The sequence below is a fragment of the Cebus imitator genome, unplaced genomic scaffold (assembly GCF_001604975.1).
Source record: "Cebus imitator isolate Cc_AM_T3 unplaced genomic scaffold, Cebus_imitator-1.0 Scaffold537, whole genome shotgun sequence".
Lineage (NCBI taxonomy): Eukaryota > Metazoa > Chordata > Mammalia > Primates > Cebidae > Cebus > Cebus imitator.
Genome location: NW_016107852.1, coordinates 479,243 through 503,397, shown reverse-complemented (window position 1 = coordinate 503,397; position 24,155 = coordinate 479,243). Strand labels below are relative to the sequence as shown.

General features: G+C 43.7%; 2 protein-coding genes across 7 annotated transcripts in view; both read left to right on the top strand.

The window, feature by feature from the left end:
• SHROOM3 (shroom family member 3) overlaps window positions 1–24,155 on the top strand; it is a 379,035-nt gene that overhangs the window by 313,817 nt on the left and 41,063 nt on the right. For all 6 annotated transcript variants that reach the window (XM_017514760.2, XM_017514761.2, XM_037733554.1 and 3 more), the window contains 2 exons: window positions 8,607–8,738; window positions 16,544–19,727. In XM_017514760.2, coding sequence (XP_017370249.1) covers window positions 8,607–8,738; window positions 16,544–19,727 — 3,316 coding nt within the window. The remainder of the gene's footprint in view (window positions 1–8,606; window positions 8,739–16,543; window positions 19,728–24,155) is intronic.
• Window positions 7,434–7,755, top strand: LOC119468939 (ATP synthase subunit ATP5MPL, mitochondrial-like). The gene has a single exon (XM_037733557.1). It carries the CDS (start codon window positions 7,434–7,436, stop codon window positions 7,608–7,610), a length of 177 nt encoding a protein of 58 aa, XP_037589485.1. The 3' UTR covers window positions 7,611–7,755.

The following is a 24,155-nucleotide window of genomic DNA, read 5'->3' as shown; positions in this document are numbered from 1 at the left end:
TTTATCCCAGCTAAGCATAGTGTTCAATATGATAAAGAGCTACCATTCAAATCTTTGAAATGTTAATTTAATAGACCTAATTTGCAGAATATATTGGTGTATTTTGTTTCTTTTGGGAGGAGCATGGGGGTGTTTGATTAGAACCTTGTTATGATGGACTTTGTCTTACAGTATTGTGCACTAAACAATAATGGGTGGACAGGTTGATGGGTTAGTAAGGGATTTAAGAAATATGGTAACTTTTATTTTGTGGTACTGGTAGTCTGAGTACATTTTGTATTCTTACACACTTGACTCATGTCCAGTTGGTAACTGGCAGAGTTTCATAACAGTGCACCCAGAAGAGCCCATGCATTGTCTGTCGTAACAGCTTGTCAGAGAACAGCATCAACAAAAAAATTAACTCTGGTTCTTAGATTTTTTATTTTCCAATCTATAGTTGTCACTTTCTTCATCTATCCAAAGCATACCAGTCCTTCAAGGTCATCTGAAGTCCCACTGTACTACTAAGCTTTCTGGCTGACTTCAGACCCCATTCATGTGAGCTTTCCATGCTTGTATCCAAAATGCCTCTACAGCCTTGGTGCCCAATATGATCTGAATTTTAAACCGTCTGCTTTTCACTCACAAGGCTCTGGCTGTGCTCTGTTGTATTCTTTGAAAACCCCAAACTCATTCCTCCCCTCAAGGATTTTGCATTCATTTTTCCTTTGGAGCTAAATATTCTTCCCCCAGCTCTTTGCATGGTTAACTATTTCTTATTTAGGTCTTGGTTTGAAGGCCACTTGCCCATAGAGGCTGTCTCTGACTTAAACAGGGACTTTCCATCACACTCTCACATTACCCAGTTTTATTTCTTTCAGAACCCCTATAAGTATATGAGAATATCTTGTTTTATTTGCTTACTTGCTTACTGCCTGTCCCCCTACTCTGCCTGTTCCACTTCATTGCATGGTGCTCGTTACTTGCAAATTAAGAGCATGGGCTCTGGAGACAGATGCCTGGGTTTGGTAGTTTAGTATCAGCTGTGCTGCTCACTACCTTTGTGATAGTAAACACATTGTTTATTCTGTATTTACCTCACTTTCCTCATTAATAGTCCTATATCATAAAGATAATAGAAAGGCTAAGTGAGAAAATACTTGTCAAGTGCCTGGAATGGTGGTTGGCACTCAGTAGGCACTCAAATATTTTTTGAGTGAATGAATGATAATGTGACTTTGTTTAATAGTTTTTCTTGCATCTGAGCCTCCCCAATAAGATTATAAACTCTTCAAGGCCTCCCATGACCTTGCAGAGCTCCAACTATAATTTAGCAAGGTCAAAGGCACATAGTAGGTGATCAATGAATACTGCGTTAAAATACTGAACTTACTGCAGATTTCTCAGAAACTTGTTTTGCATTCCGGAATCTTTCTGTGTTAGGGCAAAATCATCTAAGAAGGTCATCAAGTCACTTGCAAATTCCAGTTTCATCAGCCTACCCATCCCACACAGTTAAACTTCCTTGTTTGTGGTTAGGAACGCAACAAAAGGGCTTTGTTTGAATTACACCCACACAAAAAACTTAGTTTGCTAAATTTTAAAATTAAACCATCTTCCGACTTACTGATATGCTCATGATATGATGTAACTTTAGGAAAATATTTCTTTATAAGCTTAAAGATCAAAGTGATCCAAAATGTAAAATTAGCATGCTGGGCTCTTTAGGAATGCTTATTAAATGTTTTGCATCATTGAAAAAGTCAGTAAATAGCTGTTTAACTTGTTTGCAAAAACTTTTTTTGGTTATCTCAAGCTACAGTGAATTATATTTTCAAAATGAGAGATTATTTAAAAAATACTTTGCTTTTCAATAGATAATACATGCACATAGTATAAAATTTGAAAAGTTACAAAATGAAACACAGTGAAAATAAATTTTCCTCCCCAGAGGCAGTCATTGTGTCTGGTTTCTTAAGTGTCCTTCCAAAATACTCTTTACATTAATATACATATATGTGATTATGTTTTCCCCTACATACTGTAGCAGACGGTACATGTAATCATGTAATTCTGCATCTTACTAGTGTAACTTAATATATTTGGAGATATTTCCATATCTGTATGTATAGAGCTACTTCATCCTTTTTAACAGCCATTATATGGATGTACCACACTGAGTTACCTAGTCTGCTGTTAATGGGCATTTAGGTTGTCTTCCAATCTTTTGATGGATATGTTATTTTAAAAATCATGTGCTAGATGTTGCCAAACTGGTCTTCATTCAGGTTGTACTGATACACACTGGTGGGCTATTTTTGGTCATCCTTTTCAGTTCTTCCCTTATTTCATGACTTAACTCCTATCTGCATTGTACGGAAGAATCTTACAAAACAAAGATTTATCTCCAAAGCCCTCTCCCAACATATGTTCTGCATCTAAAGAGGAAGTGCTTTTTTGTTTGTTTCATGTTTTTGTTTCTTTCAGGGCCTTTTGATTTGCTTTTTTTTTTCTTTTTTCCAAAATCGTCTTGTTCTTAAACTATTAGAACTGTGATGAAACCTGATATTCTACCCAGGGAAAATAAATAGCTACCTCTCCAACCTCCTCCAAAGAAAAAGCTCCCCAAGTTGAGTTTGCTGTCTTGATATTGCAAGTATTGGGCCTACTTTCTAAGGCGTTTATTTTATCTATACTGTAGGAATTATTTCATTTGGTCTTTCCTGCAGAATGTATGCTCCTTAAAGGCAGAGATAATATCTTAGTCATTATTTCTTTCAAATATCTCTTTAAAATTCGTTTAATTTTTACTTTTCTTAAATGGACACTTAATTGTGCATATTTATGGAGTACATAATGATGTTTCAATATAAATAATGTATAGTGATGAGATAAGGGTAATTAAATATTTTAAAATATGAGTTTCAACTTTTCTAGTCCTCATGTACCATATCCTGGGAGCCTGACCCCGTATATCACCTCTCTCACTTCTCCCTCTTCCAGATGAGGCTTCATCATGAAAACAGGACACTGGGTGCGAGGTCCCCTCAACTTTCATGCTACCTACTTGCTTTCACATTTGCCAGCATCCGCCTTTCTTCTATCTCAATGGCACTGGCTTTCCTCTTCCATAAGCTCATCCCTTCGCCTGAGCGCTTGAATCCCCATGCCTTTCTACCTCCTCCTGAGTCTTTAAGGAGTCATCCTCTTGTGTCCTTTGTCTTCAGATAGGCATGTGCACACTCTCTGCCTTATAGACACTTGCTTAAACTTCTCATTATTTAAAACAAAAACAGCAGGAACAAAACCTTTTCACTCCCTGACTCCCTCCAGTCTTCTAGCCACTACCTTCTCTTCTTTAGAAACAAGTTTTTGAAGGAATCATCTGCCTGTACTGCCTCTACCTTACCCCTCGTTCACCTTTAACCCCGCTCCAAGTCATGCCATTGCAAGAACTTGCTGGTTGCCAAGTCCAGTGGCCAGGCATCTGCCTCATCACACTAACCTGTTCATAGCATCACAGTGGTTTACAGTTTCCTCCTCCTCCTGACTTTCCCCGCTAGAAATCTGTGAGATGCCCATACTTAACTAGTTTTCCTGCTTCTTCTCTGGAAGCTCCTCTTGGGCTTTTTTCCCAGGCTCCCTCTCCCTTAAATTTTGATCGTTCTCAGAAGCTCATCTTTCCTTTGTCTCCCTATTCATTCTCCTCAGGTAGCTCAAAGGCCCTGTGTTTTGTGACTTGTAAATTCCTATATGCAGCTCAGCCCTCAGCCCTCTAGTCCCTCTCCCTGCTATACCTCTCCACGGGAAGCCCCACAGGCACTCATGCATGCCCCAGAGTAAGCCATCAGCATCCTTCTCATTTTCTCTTCCCTCTCTCCTCTTCCATCCCCTCCATCTAAAATAATAATAAGAAGAATAGAAAAAAAGAGACCATCTCTCTGGAGGCTGGAGTGCAGTGGTGCATAGTCATTGCTCACTACAGCCTCAAATCACTGGGTTCAAGTGATTCTCCTGCTTCAGCCTCTGAGTAACAGGGACTACAGGTGGATGCCACCACACCCAGCTAATAAATTTTTAAAAAAAATTGAGCTTCGTGCCTCAGCCTCCCAAGTAGCTTGGCTTATAGGCACAAGCAAACTAGAGGGCTTCTCTGGAACCCTTGAAGTTATCAGTGAACATTTTCTCATACCTCATCTTCTTGATAGGAAAAAGCATCCTTTTTTTCTGTGGAGCCTGTGGAATTTATCACTTTCTATTTCTCTTAAGTGGGAAAAGCTTCTCGGCATCAATGTTTTTAGCGAGGCATGGACAGATACCATTGGGTGATGAAGCCACTGAAGAGCCACTCTTAGTGTCACATGGTGCTAGTCTGAGGTCACAGTTCATTGGTGTCCATTGGCTTCTCAAGGCCAACACCTAGTCCCAGGTCTAATTTCTACTACTGTGAGGGATTCTGCCAACTCCCTTCACTAGGTAATGGGAATGAGCAGTAGGAAGATGACAGTTTGTTCTTCTCTTCTTTCTCCTAATGTATTTTGGGCCCATTGGGGTCTAAAATCATATAGACATGAAATGCCTCTTGGCATCTCATGCAAAAGAGACTTTATTTTTTTATCGAGACTGGGCTTTTGCTGTATGATTAAGCAGTGGCATTTGTTGAGTACCTGAAGTCATATTTAACTGGGTTTAAACCCTTACTCCCAGACTTAGTGACTGTGTGATTTGGGCCAGCCCCTGAAGGGTTTAGAGCACTAGGGAGGATTTCTAATGACTGAATGGAACAAGATGATAAATGAGGAATCCAAGTCAGTGCGTCAACCTACCTTCAAGGAACTTGTTGAAGATGCAGCAGCCTAGTTTCTGGGGACTTTAGTGTCCAAAATTAGAGAAAGACTAGCAGCAAGAATGCTCAACTACTAAGATGCTGAGCCATTAACTCTCAGGATCCCTGCTTACCTGCGCTGAGAAAAAGGTTGATTCAACTTTAGAAGGCCAAGGCAGGTGGATCACTTGAGGGTAGGAGTTCGAGACCAGCCTGGCTGGCATGGTGAAACCCTGTCTCTGCCAAAAAAATACCAAAAAAAATTAGCTGGTCATGGTGGCATGTGCCTGTAGTCCCAGCCTCCTACTCAAGAGGTTGAGGTAGGAGAATCACTGGAACCCAGGAGGCAGAGGTTACAGTGAGCCAAGATCTTGCCACTACACTTTAGCCTGGGCAATGGAACAAGACTCCGTCTCAAAATAAATAAATAAATAAATAAATAAAATAAAAACACTTTAAAGTAGTGCTGAACTTCAAGGTTTAGTGGTTACATGGGACCGATTAATAAGGATTAGAGAGGTATAGTGATACGGTTTGACTGTGTCCCCACCCAGATTTCATCTTGAATTCCCACATGTTGTAGGAAGGACCCGGTGGAAGGTAATTGAATCATGGGGGCAAGTCTTTCCCATGCTTTTCTCACGATAGTGAATAAGTCTCATGAGATCTAGGTTTTTTTTTTTGTTTTTTTTTTTGGGACGGAGTTTCGCTCTTGTTACCCAGGCTGGAGTGCAATGGCGCGATCTCGGCTCACCGCAACCTCCGCCTCCTGGGTTCAGGCAATTCTCCTGCCTCGGCCTCCTGAGCAGCTGGGATTACAGGCACGCGCCACCATGCCCAGCTAATTTTTTGCATTTTTAGTAGAGACGGGGTTTCACTGTGCCAACCAGGATGGTCTCGATCTCTTGACCTCGTGATCCACCCGCCTCGGCCTCCCAAAGTGCTGGGATTACAGGCTTGAGCCACCGCGCCCGGCCGAGATCTAGGTTTTAAAAAGAGGAGTTCCCCTGCACAAGCTCACTCTCTCTCTACGTGTTGCCATCCATGTAAGACATGACTTGCTGCTCCTTGCCTTCTGCCATGATTGTGAGGCTTCCCCAGCCATGTGGAACTGTAAGTTCATTAAACCTTTTTCTTTTATAAATTGCCCACTCTCAGGTATGTCTTTATTAGCAGTGTGAGAACAAGCTAATGCATATGGGGACAAGGACCCAAACAAATTGTTGTATACTGGCTTCTGCTGTTGATGTCTTGATTTTGCATCTACTTCATCTCCTTAGTCGAAACTGTGTGACTGCTCCCTTTCATTCTTTTATAGTTTCCACGTGGGCAAGGTCCATTTCCTTTTGGCCTGTATTTACCCCTGTGATTTCAGGTCACAGCCACTGCCCTGATGGCCCTCTTCCTCACTACCCTGGCCAGGGTTCAACAGGCTGTGACCATGGTAAATCTCAGGCCAGGCTCTGCCATAATTATCGACTCAGTACCTCACTGGGGTTCTCGGGGCTGGGTGCCTCATCAGCACCAGTAGTTCCTGCCCATTCCTGTCTCCCTCATCATTTACCATCCTTCCTTTTAGAGATCTCTGAAGGCTTGTCTCCTTACTCTCTCTACTCTTCGTCAATTTATTAATAATGAAGGATGATAATAAGACTTAACATTTATTGAGCTCTCACTGTGGGCGAGGTGTGTCATCTCATTTTTAATCTCACAAAACCCCTGTGAATAAGTTGTATTGTAATCTGCATTTTACAGATGAGGAAACTCAGGGTGACTAAGAAATTTACCTATGATCTAAAAGCTAAAACTTGTGATATTCAGTTTAAAACTGGATTAGAACCCAGGTTTGTCTATCTCAGAGCTGATACCTTTAGCTACATTCTAGCTTCTATCCCCCTCTTGACATAGAGTTGAATTTTTCTCACTTTTCCTGGCCTATTTGGCAACTCAATCGTTAGTGCACCTGACTGTAGGCTCCTTCAATTCAATACATCTTTGACTGAATGTGGGAAAAAAAAAATTGTGTATTTGTTTCCCTTGCTTCACACAAGAACATTTTCCTATCACCCTATTCTCTCTTTAGGAAGGGGCGTGTGTGTGTGTGTGTGTGTGTGTGTGTGTGTGTGTGTGTGTGTGTAGTCATCTGTTTTGGGAAGCTCTTCAGTGCCTGCTATATTTTGAAAGTTATTTTAGATTAAGATGAGGTTAATCCAGCCTCTGATTAATCTTCTCACTTTCTAGATGAGTAAAGGCTTAGGAAGGGGAAGGAACTTACATAAGGTCAGACAGCAAGTTAATAACAAAGTCAGGGCAAGAGCCCAGGTCTCCTGACACCTGGTCTAGTATTATTCTGATGTCCTAATACATTAAATTTTACTGGTTTCAGGGGAATTATTTTTCATTTATATTACAAAAACTACTTTATTTTTTTACAGAAAAAGTATAGGTACATTTTTAGCTACAAGACCAAGTACAGTGAGTTGGAATAATTTACAGCTGTTATGTTCACCATATCCAAATGGATTCCTGGATCCCATAAAAGGGTTTCTAAACTGTAGAAAAATCCCCCTACAGCCTTACAATTCAAGAATTTTCAGCATGACTGAGCTGTCTTTCCTGCACCAAGATGCTTCAAAATTTTATTAAAAATATGTGCCTCCCCTTGAAACCCTACTATACTCTAGTTTACCAGGAGATTTGGGTAGGAATGGGGCTGATGGGCTTCATTGTTTATAAACTCCATGCCACCGATAATAGAAATAAGGCTACAAAAGCTGCAGCGTCTGCTCGTGATCATCATTAACCAGCTTACTTGGAGTACCTGTGAAAGAAAACGTCAGTCTGCCTGTAAATTTGAGCAAGTCGTGTTAGATGGGGTGCGTGGAACATCACTGTACACTTGTATGAGTACCGTTTACTTTGTGGCATAAATAAATGGATCTGTGAGATGCTCAAAAAAAAAAAAAAAGAATTTTCAGCATGAAATGCCTGATAGAGTACCTGAATTTTTTTTGCCAAAAATGAAGCACAGCAACTCTTTCCTGACTCTGACCTTCTATAGTAGTGTAAGCCTCCTTATGCAATTCATTCCTCAGTGTTTGTTGCAGTCTGAAGGACACCCACATTTTCCCTTTGTCTTTTTCAATTCTTGTGTGGTAAGGGCAGGATGCTTGAAAGTTGAAGTCATTGACTTGCAAAATGGGAAATTTTAGAGAGCATTTTGTTCTCTAGACCATGTAGCTTAGAGCAGTGTTCACACTGAGGTTGCTGCTAATGCCTGTGCAATTCTTACCAAGATATTAATTGTATCATTTATCCAGCAACCGGATATGACAGAGGACCTCAGAATCTCCAGAAAATGTTTTGCCATATATCCAAAGCCCCTTGGGAAATGGACAGGAATTGAGGACTCCCATTTTTATATACGGCTAGAGACCAAGAAAGACCAAGGCTTTACATTAATAAAGCATAAAAAGACCATGTGCTTTACAATAAAATGTTAACATGTAGGAAGTCTAGGTGAAGGTTATGTGAGAATTCTTTTTACTAATTTCGCAACATTTTAATGCAAGTCTGAAATTATGTCAAAATAAGTAAAATTTTAAAAAGGTTAAGCAGAGAATGACAATGATTAGTCAGAGAAATAAGCAGTAAAATCTTCTTCTCAGTATTGACTTGGTTGCTTTTCAATCTCTGAAGATACAGCAGTCTCTGCTTGCAAATCCACAAGTCACATCGGTAAGCAGACTCAGCTGAGAATTTGGTTAACGTTGCGGGGGTCCCTCCTGTGTCTCCCCAGGCGCAGTGAGCCTGCAGGCCGACCTCACTCGTGGCACACAACTAAGTTTGGGGAGAACCAACCTGATGCCAGCATGATGCAGATATCTCAGGGCATGATTGGCCCTCCTTGGCACCAAAGCTACCATTCCAGGTAAGTGGCCATAGCTGAGACTGAAGGGTTTCTTTCTTTCTAATGTCATGATGCCAGAAAAGAACGTTTTTTTCTGTTTTGAGAACACTTTTTCTTGTGGTCACACCAAATATTAAATCTCTGTTTACTGCTTTCCTCATCCCCTTATAGTGCCTAACGTGTATATGAGTTATCTTCATATGCTGAGCTGGAGCAACTTGAAGACCAGAATTATTTGAAGCACTGGATGGCCATTTGAGATATTTATGGGGTCCATCAATTCTCAGACACTTCTCCACTGATAGCACTATATTAGAAAAATGGAGATTTTTCTTCCTTCAGTGCTTAAGTGTGCTTTCTGCTTTAGTCCAAACTGTATCCATTTTTATTCATGTGTTTGAACTCCCCACTTCGTTTTGCTCTTTCAATTACGGTAATTTGTCCATCTTAGCTCCAATGACACAACTAATGTACTGAGGACTGCTCGGTGTATACATTATCTCATGTAGTGGCTCACAGAATTCTTTGAAACAGAATGGAGTATTAACTCCATTTTGCAGAATAGGAAATTGAAGCCTGAGGCTGGGCACAGTGGCTCATGCCTGTAACCCCAGCAAGGAGGGTGGATCACCTGAGGTCAGGAGTTCAAGACAAGCCTGGCCAACGTAGTGAAACCCCATCTCTACTAAAAATGCAAAAATTAACTGGCATGGTGGCATGTGCCTGTAATCCCAGCTACATGGGAGACTGAGGCAGGAGAATTGCTTGAACCCAGGAGGCGGAGATTGCAGTGAACTCAGATTGCGCCACTGCACTTCAGCCTGGGTGACAGAATAAGATTCCATCTCAAAAAAAAAAAAAAGGAAATTTAAATTTGGAAAGATTAGTTTGTCCAGGCTCAAACAACTGATCAGTATCAAGTCAAGACAAATCCAAGCCAGGTTTCAAAGCTGCTGCATGTGATCAGTAGGTTATGCTTCCTCTGCTTTTCTAGCCACTGTTGTATGGGTCAAGGTTTGGCCAGGAAGAAGGAGATCCCCTACAAGTGGTTTAGGAGCAAGATTAGAGAAGGAGGGGGTGCAGCCTGACTACCACCACACATTAGAGAGAGAATTAAGCCAGGACTCCCCTCCACTTCAGACTTGGAACCCATACAAACGGGAATCTATCTTCTGGTCCCAGGGAGTCAGATTCCGTAGCTTATCACTTTTGGGAAATGCTTAGATAGAGCTTATAGTAGCAAGGTCAGGAAAATGAGGGTCACTTAGCCCTTATATACAAAGGAGATGCAAGTGTTGGTGTGTGTGCCATGTGTGTTGGGGGAAGAGGGAGGCTGGAAGCTTCTGGAAGGACTTATTTAGTGAACAGATGGTGGCTATGCATTTGGCAAGGCCAGAACTCAATCACAGCCTTTAATGCTCATGTCTGGTCAAGTCAAGGGCCAAATCCTAGACCTCTCACTGATGAACAGTAGCTCATGGAATTGAACAGGACAAACCTCTCTCAGCATATTAGGGTGGGCCTCGGGCCACAGGAAGAGATAATGTCCTGGTTCCCTCCTGGTTGCAGATGCTCCTCTCCCTTGCCTGTATCCCTCCCAATCACCCTGAGAGAAATTATTCTCACCATCTGGGCCATCTGTTCTGAGAGAGCTGGTTTCCTAGCAGTGTCCCCTGACCCTTGACAAAGGCAGACAGCTTTTGCTTTACAGGCGTGGAGGTGTTGAGGGTCTTTAGAAGGTAAGGTATGTGGAGCCTAGCAATGAAGGAAGAATAGCACAGTGGTACAGGACTGGGCCTTTAAGTCAGACCTATGTTTAAATCTCCCCTTGCCCCTACAGAGTCAGCTTGAACAAATCATTTAACTTTTGATCTTGGCTTTCTTTTCTGTAAAATAACTAGTACCTATGTCATTGGATTGTTGCGAGGATTATGTAAAATAGCATATGTGCAATTCTTAGTATATAGTAAGCACTCAATGAATGATGACTGATTATAATAAATTAAGCTGAAGACTTCAGGACACCATGAAACCTGGTACTGAACTGGAGGGTGAATGGCCAGCACACACTTATAAATGTAGGTGTATATGTATTAATGGAGTATCCTCCAACAGTGGGGTCCTTTGAGCGTCCTTACTCCTAACCTTCTTACGAAGCCCGAAATCCATAACCATACTGTGACTTAAAAAAAGGCTGGCCTGGCCCTTCAGCAGAAGTAGGTACTGCAATCAGTGCCTAGAATGACTGCTTACAGTAACTATGATGAGCTCCAACAGGCCTCAGGGGAACGGAACCGTCAGCACCAGAAGTACAATATTTTCAAGGCTGTGCTTCCATACCTCCTCCTTCCTCCTCTGCATCCCAGTCTCCAGAGGGGCTTAGGCAGGTGAATCTGCCTTTGTGCTGTATCTATCACTCTGTCTCTCTATTCAAGCCTCAAAATAGTTCCTCCTGACACAAGGTATGCACAAAAGCACTGCATGGGGACAAAAGGAGAAAGGAAAGTTCAAACAACCCAAAACGTTACAGACGTGTATGTTCTCCTCTGCCGCAGCACAAACCACCCTGTGCTCTGTTCATTCCATGTCTGAGGCTTGCAGCTCTGGCAGAGGGCTTGACCCCCATGCTGTGTTCTGCCTGTGGGGTTTGATCTTGGCAGCTGCAGGTGGAGAGGCGTTCCAGGTGTGTTTCTGAGGAGCACAGTGGCATCTAGTGGTCCAGTGTGCCACATCAGTTGTCTGGTATCTCTAACCGCCTTAGTATTTAAGTTCCAGAAACCAGTCTCAGTCCTACATTTATGGATCTGTTTCTTGTTAAGAAGCAGGTGTATGACGGGGTGGGAGGATGAGGGAAGGACAGGAGTGAGGTGAGACAGAGACAGAAAGAGAAGTATGGAAAGACTGAAGATGTGTAATTTAACTGTGAGCTAGGTTGGATTTGGAATTTCACTGAAATTGTATATCAACTGCTTTCCATGAGACCCTTGATACTCTATTTTTGCTGCCCTATGGAAATCTCACCCAATGTTTCTGAAGTACTAAAGTACTTTAGAAGAGATCTTGAATAGTTATGTAGTCTACCCCCTGACATGGGGCTGGAATAGCAGTATCAAATCAGTGATTGATTCATTCAACAAATCTGTATGAGCACCTACTATGTCTCAGATGCTTTCTATGTATTGGGAGTGCATGGTAAACAAAACGTAAAAAGCCCCCTACCCCACAATATTTGTTTCCCAAAGTTGTTCCGTGAAATAACAATCCACTAGATACTCCTTAGAAAAAAAGTTTCTGGGATCAAGTAAGTTTAGAAAACATCTATTAGTATTATATATTTCTCTTTTAGAACAACACATGAAAAATGACTTGGGAGAACAATAGTTTTTAAAAGACTCAGAAATCTTATAGTAAATAAAACTGTATAGCTTATTTAGCTCAATATATTCCAAACATATTTAATTGTTTAAGGAATTGGTGTTCTGTGAGCACACTTCAGGAAATATTTTCATACACTAATTTTGTGTTCTATGTTTTAAGTATTTTAAAAACACTTTTTACTTTTTTGAGAGGGGTCTCACTGTGTTGCCCAGGCTGGGGTGCAGTGATGGAGTCAAGGCTCACTATAGCTTTTACCTTCTGGGCTTAGGTGATTCTCCTGCCTCAGCCTCCCAAAGTGCTGGGATTATAGGTGTGAGCCACCATACCTGGTAGATACCTGTGTTTAAAATACTTTTAAACACACAAAATAGAACGATATTATAAGAGTACATGTATCTACCACAGAATTAAAAAACATGTATGTGCATTTCAGTTCTTTAAATATTATAGATACAGTTGAATTCTCTTTCACATAACCAAAGGGATATGATTATCATGTCAAATAGTGGTAAATGCTGTGAATAAAATAAAGCAGGGTAACAGGCACAAAGGAGGGAAGAGATGCTCTTTAGTTAGTCTAGGAGGTCCTCTGAATGAAAGGAGGGAGTAAGCCAGGTGAAGAGCATTCTGGGTGATGGGAGCGAGCAGCGAGTAAAAAGACTCTGAGACCCTGAAATAGGAATAAATTTCCTGGGTTTGAGTTTCAGCAGGAAGACTATTATGCACAAGTACAGGGAGCAGGAAGAAGAGCGATAGAAAATGAGGCTGGAGAAGTAGCCAGACTATGGTAAGAACTTTGATCCATTCAAGATGCACCCCTCTTGACAGTAAAGCTGTCTTTATATGAGGTGGAATTGTTGCAGGATTGAAAAACCTTCATTCCATGTTTTCTTACCCATCGTTAAAAGTGCCATTTTAGAAGCATCAATGGCAAAGGTAATAAAAATGAATTATTTCCAGACAGCAGTGGAAGAACTTGTCCTAGAGAGTGATACCAATGCCTATATTCCCCAGGCAGCTTGGGAATGGTAATTCCAAAGGGACAGAACCCCCTCTGGGAGAGCACCTGACAGAGGCCTCCCATGATCTTTCTACCTCAGGTTTGCTACAGGAAGGAACCCACTATACCTTTGCACTGGTCTGGTTAGAGATATGTGTGACAGAGCTTTCATATTTATGGATACCATCTATATTTTAAGATATATTAGTGATGGCATTATTTCCACTCAATAGTGTTTCAGTTAACCATCAGTTTATTTACTTTTGTTTATGTGTGTGTTCCTAAGTTAGATTTGAATTATCCTTTCAATGAAAGACCGCTAAAATTCTCAGCAGTTGGAAGGAGGATTACCTAATGTTTACTACCTTCACAGAAATTGTGAACGAAATGGCACTTACGGAGTTCCATTTTCCCTGGAATATTAGCTCTAAAAAGGAAGCAGAGTGGGTCATACAGGATTATCCACAATGAGGCTGTCTAGTGTTTTTTTTAGTATGAACTCTTTATTTAGATGGTAGTGAAGAAATTCGGGGTAGGGAGTAAAATCTTTGACATATGGCATGCCATTGAGTGCTGGGTCTGGTTTCCCTGATCTGGCTGGCATGGGAGCTATTTCCTTCCTTTCTCCCTTGAATTTATAGCTATCCTTCCTAGAGTAGGATATGCCACTCAGTAAGCTGACTTTCTCTGCTAGAGAAAAATTACATTCTTGAGGAGAGTTGCTGAAGATGTAGTCTTCTTTTCCTTAAATTCCAGCACAAGTTTTAACTCCGAATATGGTTCTTCTAGTCTCAGCATATTCTCTGGAAATATTCCAGCCATAAAGTATTATCACATACTTGGCCAATAAGACACTACATTTATTTACACGTGATCTAGAAATATAAGAATATATCATGAATTTTAATAGTGCTGAAATGCCTGGGTATTTAAAAATGGAAAATCTGGAGCAAGAACTCCTAGTGATTTACCCTTTAGAGAACAGTGAGTCACAAACATTTGAACCACTATGCCTTCCTATACATCCTGTGTGTGTGTGTGTGTGTGTGTGTGTGTGTATGTGTGTGTAGAAAGAGAGACAGAGACTGACTTATTTTTACAGTTTTAGTTTCACAGTGAAATTGAACAGAAAGTCCAGAGATTTCTCATATATTCCCCACCCCCATACATGCATAGCCTCCTCCATTATCAGCAACCCCCTCAGAGTAGTACATTTGTTACAACTGATAAACCTACGTTGACACATCATAATCACCCAAAGTCCATAGTTTATATTAGGGTTCACTGTTGGTATTGTGCATTTTGTAGGTTGGGAAAAATGTCTAATGACATGTATTCACCATTATAGTATCATACAGAATAGTTTCACTGCCCTAAAAATCCTCTGTGTTCCACCTGTTCCTCCTTGCATCATCCTAAGACCTAAGACCTGACAACCGCTATCTTTTTTTTTTTTTTTTTTTGAGATGGAGTTTCACACTTTGTTGTCCAGGCTGACTGCAGTGGTGTGATCTTCACTGACTGCAACCTCCACCTCCCGGGTTCAAGCAATTATCCTATCTCAGCCTCCAGAGTAACTGGGATTACAGGCACCCACCATCACGCCTGACTAATTTTTGCATTTTTAGTAGAGACAGGATTTCACCATGTTGGCCAGGCTGGTCTCAAACTCCTGACTTCAGGTGATCTGCCCGTCTCAGCCTCCCAAAGTGCTGGGATTACAGGCGTGAGCCACCGCACTTGGCCACCATTGATCTTTTTATGGTTTCCATTGTTTTCCTTTTTCCAGAATGTCAGCCATGTAATTGGAATCATATGGTTTGTAGCCTTTTCAGACTGGTTTCTTTCACCTAGTAAAATACATTTTAGTTTCCTTCATATTTTTACATGGCTTGACAACTCTTTTTTTTTTTTTTTGTAATGAATAATATTCCATTGTGTAGATATATCACAGTTTACTCACCTACTGCAGAACAGCCTTCTTGCTTCCATGTTTTGGCAATTATGAATAAAACTGCTTTAAACATCCATGTGTGGGTTTTTATGTGGACATGAGTTTTCAGCTCCTTTGGATAAATGCCAAGGAATGTGATCACTGGTTCATATGGTAAGAGTATGTTTAATTTCGTAAGAAACTGCCAACCTCTTGTCTTTTAAAAGTGGCTGTGCCATTTTGCATTACCACCTGCAATGAATGAGAGTTTCTCTTGCTCCACATCCTCACCAGCATTTGGTGTTGTCAGTGTTCTGGATTTTGGCCATTCTAATAGATGTGTAGTGGTATCCTGTTTGTGTGTGTGTGTGTGTGTGTGTGTGTGTGTGTGTGTGTGTGTGTTTGCTTTTGGGTTTTGCCTATGGCACAGCTCTCAGGAGGTCCTGAGAACATGTTCCCTGGTACCTTATTGTTTTACTTTGTAATTTCCTAGTGACTTATGATGACAGACTTCATTTGCTTATTTGCCATCTGTGTACCTTCTTAGGATGTCTTTGGCCAGTTTTAAAATCAGGTTGCTTTCTCATTGTTGAGTTTTAAGTGGTTTTTAAAAATAATATATATTTTGAGTTTGTAAGTGATTTTATTTTGAGACAACTTTCTGGGCTGTACAATGCCATGGTTGATAGTTTTTTCCCTCTTCTTCAGACAGGGTCTGAAAACCATCTGGAGGAGCTTGTAAATGAGAAGGTCTTGCCCTCCTAAATGTATGAGGAGGCTTTGCTTAGGCTTTTGTAAGTCATCCACAGGTGGTAGAATCCCCGCACCCAAGAGCCCCTGTGATTACACCTTCTTGTAAATCTTTTCTCTCCTTCCCTCTTTCCCTTCTCTCTGCCTCTCATGAGCTTTTTCTGACTCTAATTTCTGTCATTCAGCTTTGTGTTTAGCTTTCTCACCACAAACAAATTGTTTCTAGTACAGTTGAGATTCCAGGAAGATTGCCAGGGTGTATCCTTCAATTCCATAAAAAGGAAAGATATTAACTAAAAACATATACATGTGCACACAAAGTCTCCTTCACGTGCCTGTTCTCTTACTAAGCTTTTCTCATCTTTCCACAAACAACCGCAGTGGACACACAATTTCAGTCTCAATCACTCTTCTACCTCTGTCATTTCTTGGCGCATGCAAAATGTCATTTCCAGCATGCAGCAAATCACATCAAAAATACTGCCTGCGCCCAAAGGCCACGTGGCTTCCTCTGAGCTCCTCGTTCCTCTCCTTGCTAGCCTGGGTGATTAATTGGAGGCACATAGGTTAGAGTGTTGGGCAATTACTCCTAGCAACGACACACAAGGAGGCTGAGCAAGGCCCAAATATGGCCCTTTTTACCCACCCTTCCAAAGACCAAGCCTCTTGCACAAGAGAACATTTATAAACTGGGTCCTGTGCCTGTAAACCTACTAAATGATAACAGCTTGGCAATGCTGACTGCTTTGTCTCCCTTTCTTCCAGCTCCTCTACGAGTGATCTCTCCAACTATGACCATGCCTATCTAAGGCGGAGCCCTGACCAGTGCAGCTCCCAGGGGAGCATGGAGAGCCTGGAGCCCAGTGCGGCATACCCACCCTGCCATCTTTCCCCTGCCAAGTCAACCGGCAGCATTGACCAGCTCAGCCACTTCCATAACAAGAGAGACTCGGCTTACAGCTCTTTCTCCACCAGTTCTAGCATCCTAGAGTATCCACCCCCTGGCATCTCTGGCCGGGAGCGTTCAGGCTCCATGGACACAACTTGTGCTCGAGGTGGTCTCCTCGAAGGGATGAGGCAGGCAGATATTCGCTATGTGAAGACAGTCTATGACACCCGGAGGGGAGTCTCAGCAGAGTATGAGGTGAACTCTTCAGGCCTGCTGCTTCAAGATAGGGAGGCCCGAGCCTCAGCAGATGGTCAGGGCTATGATAAATGGTCTAATATTCCTCGGGGCAAGGGAGTGCCACCCCCATCCTGGAGCCAGCAGTGCCCCAGTTCCTTGGAGACTGCCACTGACAACCTTCCTCCTAAAGTGGGTGCACCCCTGCCTCCAGCTCGGAGTGATAGTTATGCAGCGTTTCGGCACCGTGAGCGGCCCAGCTCCTGGTCTAGCCTTGATCAGAAACGGCTCTGCCGGCTTCAGGCAAACTCTTTGGGCTCCCTGAAGTCTCCATTCATAGAGGAGCAGCTGCATACTGTGCTGGAGAAGAGTCCAGAGAACAGCCCCCCAGTGAAGCCCAAGCATAATTATACCCAGAAGGCCCAACCTGGCCAACCTCTGCTGCCGACCAGCATCTACCCCGTACCTTCCCTGGAGCCACACTTTGCCCAGGTGCCCCAGCCTTCTGTGAGTAGCAACGGGACTCTCTACCCTGCACTGGCCAAGGAGAGTGGATACATAGCCGCTCCGGGAGCATGCAACAAGATGGCTACCATTGATGAGAATGGGAACCAGAATGGATCCAGCAGGCCTGCGTTTGCCTTCTGCCAGCCCTTAGAACATGACTTGCTGTCTCCGGTAGAGAAGAAACCAGAAGCTACAGCCAAGTATGTCCCCTCCAAAGTCCATTTTTCTTCAGTGACTGAAAATGAGGAGGATGCCTCTCTGAAGAGACATCTCACACCTCCCCAAGGCAACAGCCCACATCCCAATGAGAGAAAGAGCACCCACAGCAACAAACCATCTTCTCATCCCCACAGTCTCAAATGCCCTCAGGCCCAGGCCTGGCAAGCGGGTGAAGACAAGAGATCTTCCAGGCTCTCAGAGCCCTGGGAGGGCGATTTCCAGGAAGACCACAATGCCAACCTCTGGAGGAGGCTGGAGAGAGAAGGCCTAGGCCAGAGTCTATCAGGCAACTTTGGCAAGACCAAGTCAGCCTTCTCATCTCTCCAGAACATTCCTGAGAGTCTGAGAAGACACAGCAGCCTGGAGCTAGGCCGAGGAGCCCAGGAGAGTTACGCTGGGGGCAAGCCCACCTGTGCAGTGAACACCAAGGCAGAAGACCCTGGGAGGAAAGCTCCTCCTGACTTCGGGAGCCATTTGGACGGGTATGTTTCCTACCCACGGCCCGAGGGGAGGACCAGTGCCTCGGCCTCTTTCCACAGCGCAGACCCAAGGCCCGAAGAGCCGCCCTCCCCCTCACACCCGCACACATCCAGTCTCGGCCGAAGGGGGCCCGGCCCAGGCAGCGCTTCGGCTCTTCAAGGCTTTCAGTATGGGAAGCCCCACTGCTCGGTGCTGGAGAAGGTCTCCAAATTCGAGCAGCGAGAGCAAGGGAACCAGAGACCGATTGTAGGCGGCCCCGGTTTTGGTCATAACTACAGGCCCCGCAGGACCGTCTCAACTTCCAGTACTTCTGGGAATGACTTCGAGGAGACAAAAGCTCACATGCGTTTCTCTGAGTCAGCGGAAGCCCTAGGCAATGGGGAGCAGCACTTCAAAAACAGTGAGCTGAAGCTGGAGGAGGCCTCCCGGCAGCCCTGCGGCCAACAGCTGAGCGGAGGAGCCGTGGACAGCGGCCGTGGCCCCCAGAGGCCGGACGCTCGCCTCCTCCGCAGCCAGAGCACCTTCCAGCTCTGCAGCGAGCCGGAGAGGGAGGCTGAATGGCAAGACAGGCCCGGCTCGCCCGAGTCTCCCCTGCTGGATGCCCCCTTCAGCCGCGCCTACCGGAACAGCATCAAGGACGCACAGTCCCGCGTTTTGGGGGCCACTTCCTTTCGACGCCGGGACCTAGAGCTAGGGGCGCCCGCGGCGTCGAGGCCTTGGCGGCCACGGCCCTCCTCGGCCCACGTGGGGCTGCGGAGCCCCGAGGCGCAGGCCTCTGCCTCCCCGCACACGCCCCGGGAGCGGCACAGCGTGACCCCAGCAGAGGGCGACCTGGCCAGGCCCGCGCCCCCTGCCGCCCGGAGAGGGGCTCGCCGGCGCCTGACCCCCGAGCAGAAGAAGCGCTCCTACTCGGAGCCGGAGAAGATGAACGAGGTGGGGGTCGCGGAGGAGGCCGAACCGGCACCCCTGGGCGCCCAGAGGAAGGGGATGCGTTTCGTGGAGAGCAGCGTAGCCGACCGGCGCCGCCTCTTTGAGCGCGATGGCAAGGCCTGCTCCACACTCAGCCTGTCGGGGCCCGAGCTGAAGCAGTTCCAGCAGAGCGCCCTGGCCGACTACATCCAGCGCAAGACCGGCAAGTGGCCGGGCTCCGCCGCCAGCTGTGGCCTCCAGGAGCCTGGGCCACTGCGCGAGCGCGCCCAGAGCGCATACCTCCAGCCCGGCCCTGCGGCGCCAGAAGGCCCCGGCCTCACCTCGGCCTCCAGCCTGAGCTCGCTGCGGGAGCCCAGCCTGCAGCCCCGCAGGGAGGCCACGCTCCTGCAGGCCACTGTTGCGGAAACCCCGCAGGCTCCCCGAGATCGCAGCAGCTCCTTCGCTGGTGGCCGCCGCCTCGGGGAACGGCGACGCGGGGACCTCCAGGTCCCAAGGGAGCTGCTCAATGGAGCAAACGGTGGAACAAGGGACACCCAGAGGGTGGATGAGACCCCCAGGGAGCCACCCTCCTGGGGGGCCAGGGCCGGGAAGTCCATGTCGGCAGAGGACCTGCTGGAACGCTCGGATGTCCTCGCCGTCCCTGTCCACGTGAGGTCCAGGTCATCTCCCGCCACCGCAAACAAGCGCCAGGTACGCTCAACCATCAAGTCCTGGTCTCGGACTGTCCCTCCCTCCCTCCCTGGAAGCTTTAGTGGGGCTCCCAAACCCTTTACCCTCAGCCCCTCTCCCAGTTCAGTTTTCCTTGTAAATACAGAAAAGTAGCATTTGTTTTCATGAGTTGAGTTTTTCAGTGTCCCTACCTGGCTTCCTTACAAAGATACAGATATATAGATTACCTATATTGTTATATAGATTTATATATATCTCCATTTTAGGAAGTTACCACCTCTCAATGCAAAAATGCAAGGCTAGGAAAAATTAGGGATTATCTTTTTTGTTCTTTGCTTTTTTTGTTTTTGTTTTTTTTATGGATTAGAGTCTGGGTCTGAGTATTGTAAAGGTTTTCGCTTTGCACCCTTTCTGTTTCTATTGGACTTTGCATCTACAAAATAGCTAGAATTATTGACATTGATAATCATTGGTTATTGAATTCCTGGCCCTCAGCCAAGTGTGTGGCAGGTCCTCAGCTACGTGTAATCTACATTTATTATTTCATTTAATCCTCATGATAATCCTGTGCAGTAGAGTATATTATACATGTCAGACCCCTGTCTCTCGGACTCCTATCTGAGCTCTTTCTGTGCATTATCCTGGTGAGGAGGGAAAATCAGAAACTCAAAATCTCACATAAAAGGATTTTCTAGTAAAGGCACTAAATGCTGCAAGGATTATAAAATACTTTTCGCTGAAAATTTCAAGCAGTGCTAGGAATAGAAGCTGAGCATTCTGACTCCTAGGATCCTATTAATTTTCCTAATTCTTAGCCTATCATCAGGCTTCGCCTCCACTGGAGATCAGTGGCCTGCCTCACGCTTCCCTTCCCACCAAAGAAAATAATAGGAATCCCATACCTGTTAGCACGAGGGAGAAAGAACTCTGCTCTACTGCCCCTCTCAGATTCTGCTGTTTTCCCTTTCAGAGAAGTCAGCCATTCAGCAAGCATCTGTAGAGCATGTGTCGTATGAAAAATGCTGTGTTATAGCAGCGGAGGATACACAAAGGAAAAAAAATAAGGCTCTTGCCGTTCTGGGGTTCACAATTAAGGAATATGACCTTATATATAAATAACTCTAATATGGCTAGTGAATGCTTTGGGAATGGTGATCAATAATATGCTATGGAGAGGAAAGTAACTAATTCTGAGGTTAGTTACTGAGTTAGTTAGTTAGATCTGAGTAGCAACTGCTTCTCCTGAAGGGAAATGGGATTTTGGGCCAGGATGTAAAAGATGGGCATGATGACAAGAGATGAGGGGAGAGGGGATGCACTGGTTGAAAACCAGTTCAGACAAAGAAAGATTCAGCAGTTACTGGCTGAGAAGTTTGCTGCACTCTTTCTAATGCACACACACACACACAGACCCACACCCTTCTGAGAGAAAGTCCCCTCCCAGGTGTTTTCTGTTTAGAATTGTACAGAAATATTTTCTCCCAGTATAAGCCCTCCAGAAATGTAGAGGCAACTTCCCATAAGCCTTCAGTAGCCTTTTCCTGCCTTCAGAATGAACAGAGCTAATTCCCACTCCCTATCCTACCACTAACACACATTTAAAATCCATATATGTAACACTCAATTTCATCTAGCTTGATGGACTTTAGCAACTTAACTATATAGCAGTCTTCTTCACTTCTCTCCCCTCTTCGTTTCTCTCCCCGTGTTTTAAGGAAAATAGAAACACTTAGGTGAAAACCAAATCATTATTATTTATTCCCCATTAGATATTGTTATTCTATCTTAGAGAATGGGTTGAATAGCTATGAATGTTATTTTGTCTTTTCCCCAAAATATTTCTTAAGCCTGGTCGATAAAGAAATAAAGCTAAAACATGGGTGTTGAGAGAAGTGAAGAGATTCCTCCAAATCCCAATTAAATATTTTGTATTATTTGGAAAACTTTTTGGAAAGACAAGTGAATACAGAACAGTACTCGGGCACTCTTTTCATAAAAGGAATGCCATATTTAGGTATTAATTAATTTGGGGAATATAAAGGCAGAGGGGGAAATATTTGCAAGTGAAATAACTTCTTTCATACTGCTTTGCTTCAACAAATTCTGAAAATTCTGAACCATGCATCATCTCCTGTATTGTCACTGTGCCAGAACCCCGTTCTTGAGCTTCCTCCCTCTCCCCGTCTCCTGCACAGCAGCTGACTGGAGAAGCACCGCATGGCAAGGCGGTCTGCTCCTTGCATCCTTCTCATCATCTGCCTTATTTGTAGTTATGATAAGTTAAAAATAAAACAAAGTTACTCTCACCACATAACTATTGTGGTTATTGTATATATTTCTTCCTATTTGAATAAATTCCAAGAACATTATCAGTAAGCTTTTGGGAAGGTTTTTTAATTAATAATTTTTCTTATCCTTGCTTTAGAGAATTCTGACAAGTTAAGTGACCTTGTAGAGACTGTCTGCCTGAGTTAAAACCAAAATGTGGAGTGTGTTTCTGCTGCTAGCTTAGTTGATGCTATCCCCAACAAATGCTGCCTGTTCTTACCAGTCAGGTGTTGACAGGGCAGGATTTTACAAGTTTTTGACAAGGATTTAGCTTTTTTTCAAAATTCTCATTAGTGAGGACACTTTCTGCCTCCAAAAACAAAGTCATCATGGGAATCAGTTCCTCTGTGTCTGACAGTTGATCCATCTCTAGCCCGAAATAGTGACTACAGGAGGCTTCCATTTTGAACTACTTGTAGCCTGAGATCTTCTCATGTATTTGACAGGTCTGGCCTCTCCTCAGCCAGCTTGAGATCCTCCCTGAAACATGCAGCCTTCCATTTTCCTCTCCTTTAATTCCTCTTCATTGCAGGACAAATAGATACTAGTGATGGAGCTTAAGTGCACATCAGACTCTTGCCTGTTTCCACCTTCTTTCTGTGAGACCTTGGAAAACTCAACCTGTTAAAAGTGGGTAGGACCTGCAAAGCTACAGAAAGATATCCAACATTTCTGCCTTAGAGACAGAAATGTGTACCTGTTCATGCATAGATATAAAATATAGTAGAGCCTATAAAGAGAAACCCTTGGAGAAATCAGATTACTGGTGGGGATTTTTTCCCCAGATGCTAAGTGAAAGATTTCTCTGGTTCTCACAGTATTTTCAGGGACCTTCATGTGTGATGCGTAACATACACACTGTGAGATGTGTGACAAACATTATTTAATTGCTGAGGAAATTGTTCAATGCATGGAACCACAGTGTTGGATATGGGCTTGATTCTGTGGGATGCAACTTGTCTTTTTTAGCATCCTTTCACAAGCATGCATTCAAGATTATACAAAATAGAATCAACTTTCCACAAAATGTAAAGATACAAATAGCTAACAGTAATCAAATTTTTGCTGTGTGCTAGTCATTGTACTGTGTTTTTTTAAGTATAAAATTAGTCTTGGCTGGGTGCAGTGGCTCACACCTGTAATCCCAGCACTTTGGGAGGCCAAGGTGGGTAGATTGCTTGAGGCCAGGAGTTCGAGACCCGTGTGGCCAACATGGCAAAACGCTGTCTCTACTAAAAATACAAAAATCAGCCAGGCATAGTGGTGTGCACTGGTAGTCCCAGCTACTTGGGAGGCTGAGGCATGAGAATTGCTTGAACTCAGGAGGTAGAGGTTGCAGTGAACTGAGATCGCACCACTGCCCTCCAGCCTGGGCAACAGAGCAAGACTCTGTCTCAAAAAATAAAATAAAATTAGTCTTCACATCTGTGCAGTGAGGGAAATACTATTGTTATCTCTAAGTTACAGAAGAATGAACCAAGTCACAGAGAGGGTACAAAATTTGCCCAAGGTAGAAGGGAGTGAGGTTTTGACCCCATACTGTCTGACTGCAGAGCCTTTAAGTCTTGGCTGACTTTAAGACTATACCATGACCTGTCCTTGAATAATAAGAGGCTGAGAATGGGGAAAGAGAGGCAAGAATTAAATGTCCTATATCTGAAAATATTCAGCCAATGAATTTATTTCATTTTAACATTTATTGATAACTATTTCAGTCATATGCCTTGTAATGGTCAAGGATGGACCACATATGAGACAGTGGTCCCATAAGATTATAATACCATACTTTTATTGTACCTTCTCCATGTTTAGATGCAAAAATACGTATTATTGTGTTGCAACTGTCTACACAGTATTCAGTACAGTAACATGCTGTACGGTTTTGTAACCTACGAGCAATAGGCCTATACCATATAGCCTAGGGATGTAATAGTCTGTGTCATCTGTTTCTGTAAGCACACTCTATGATGTTTGCACAATGATGCATTTCTCAGAACATATCCCTGTTGTTAAGTGACACATAACTGTACTTTCACATAAGATTTTTCATAAGGATTTCTAATTATTTTTAGTAGTTACTTGAAACTAATATTCTAAAGTAGGTGAATATTGTTGTCTTCG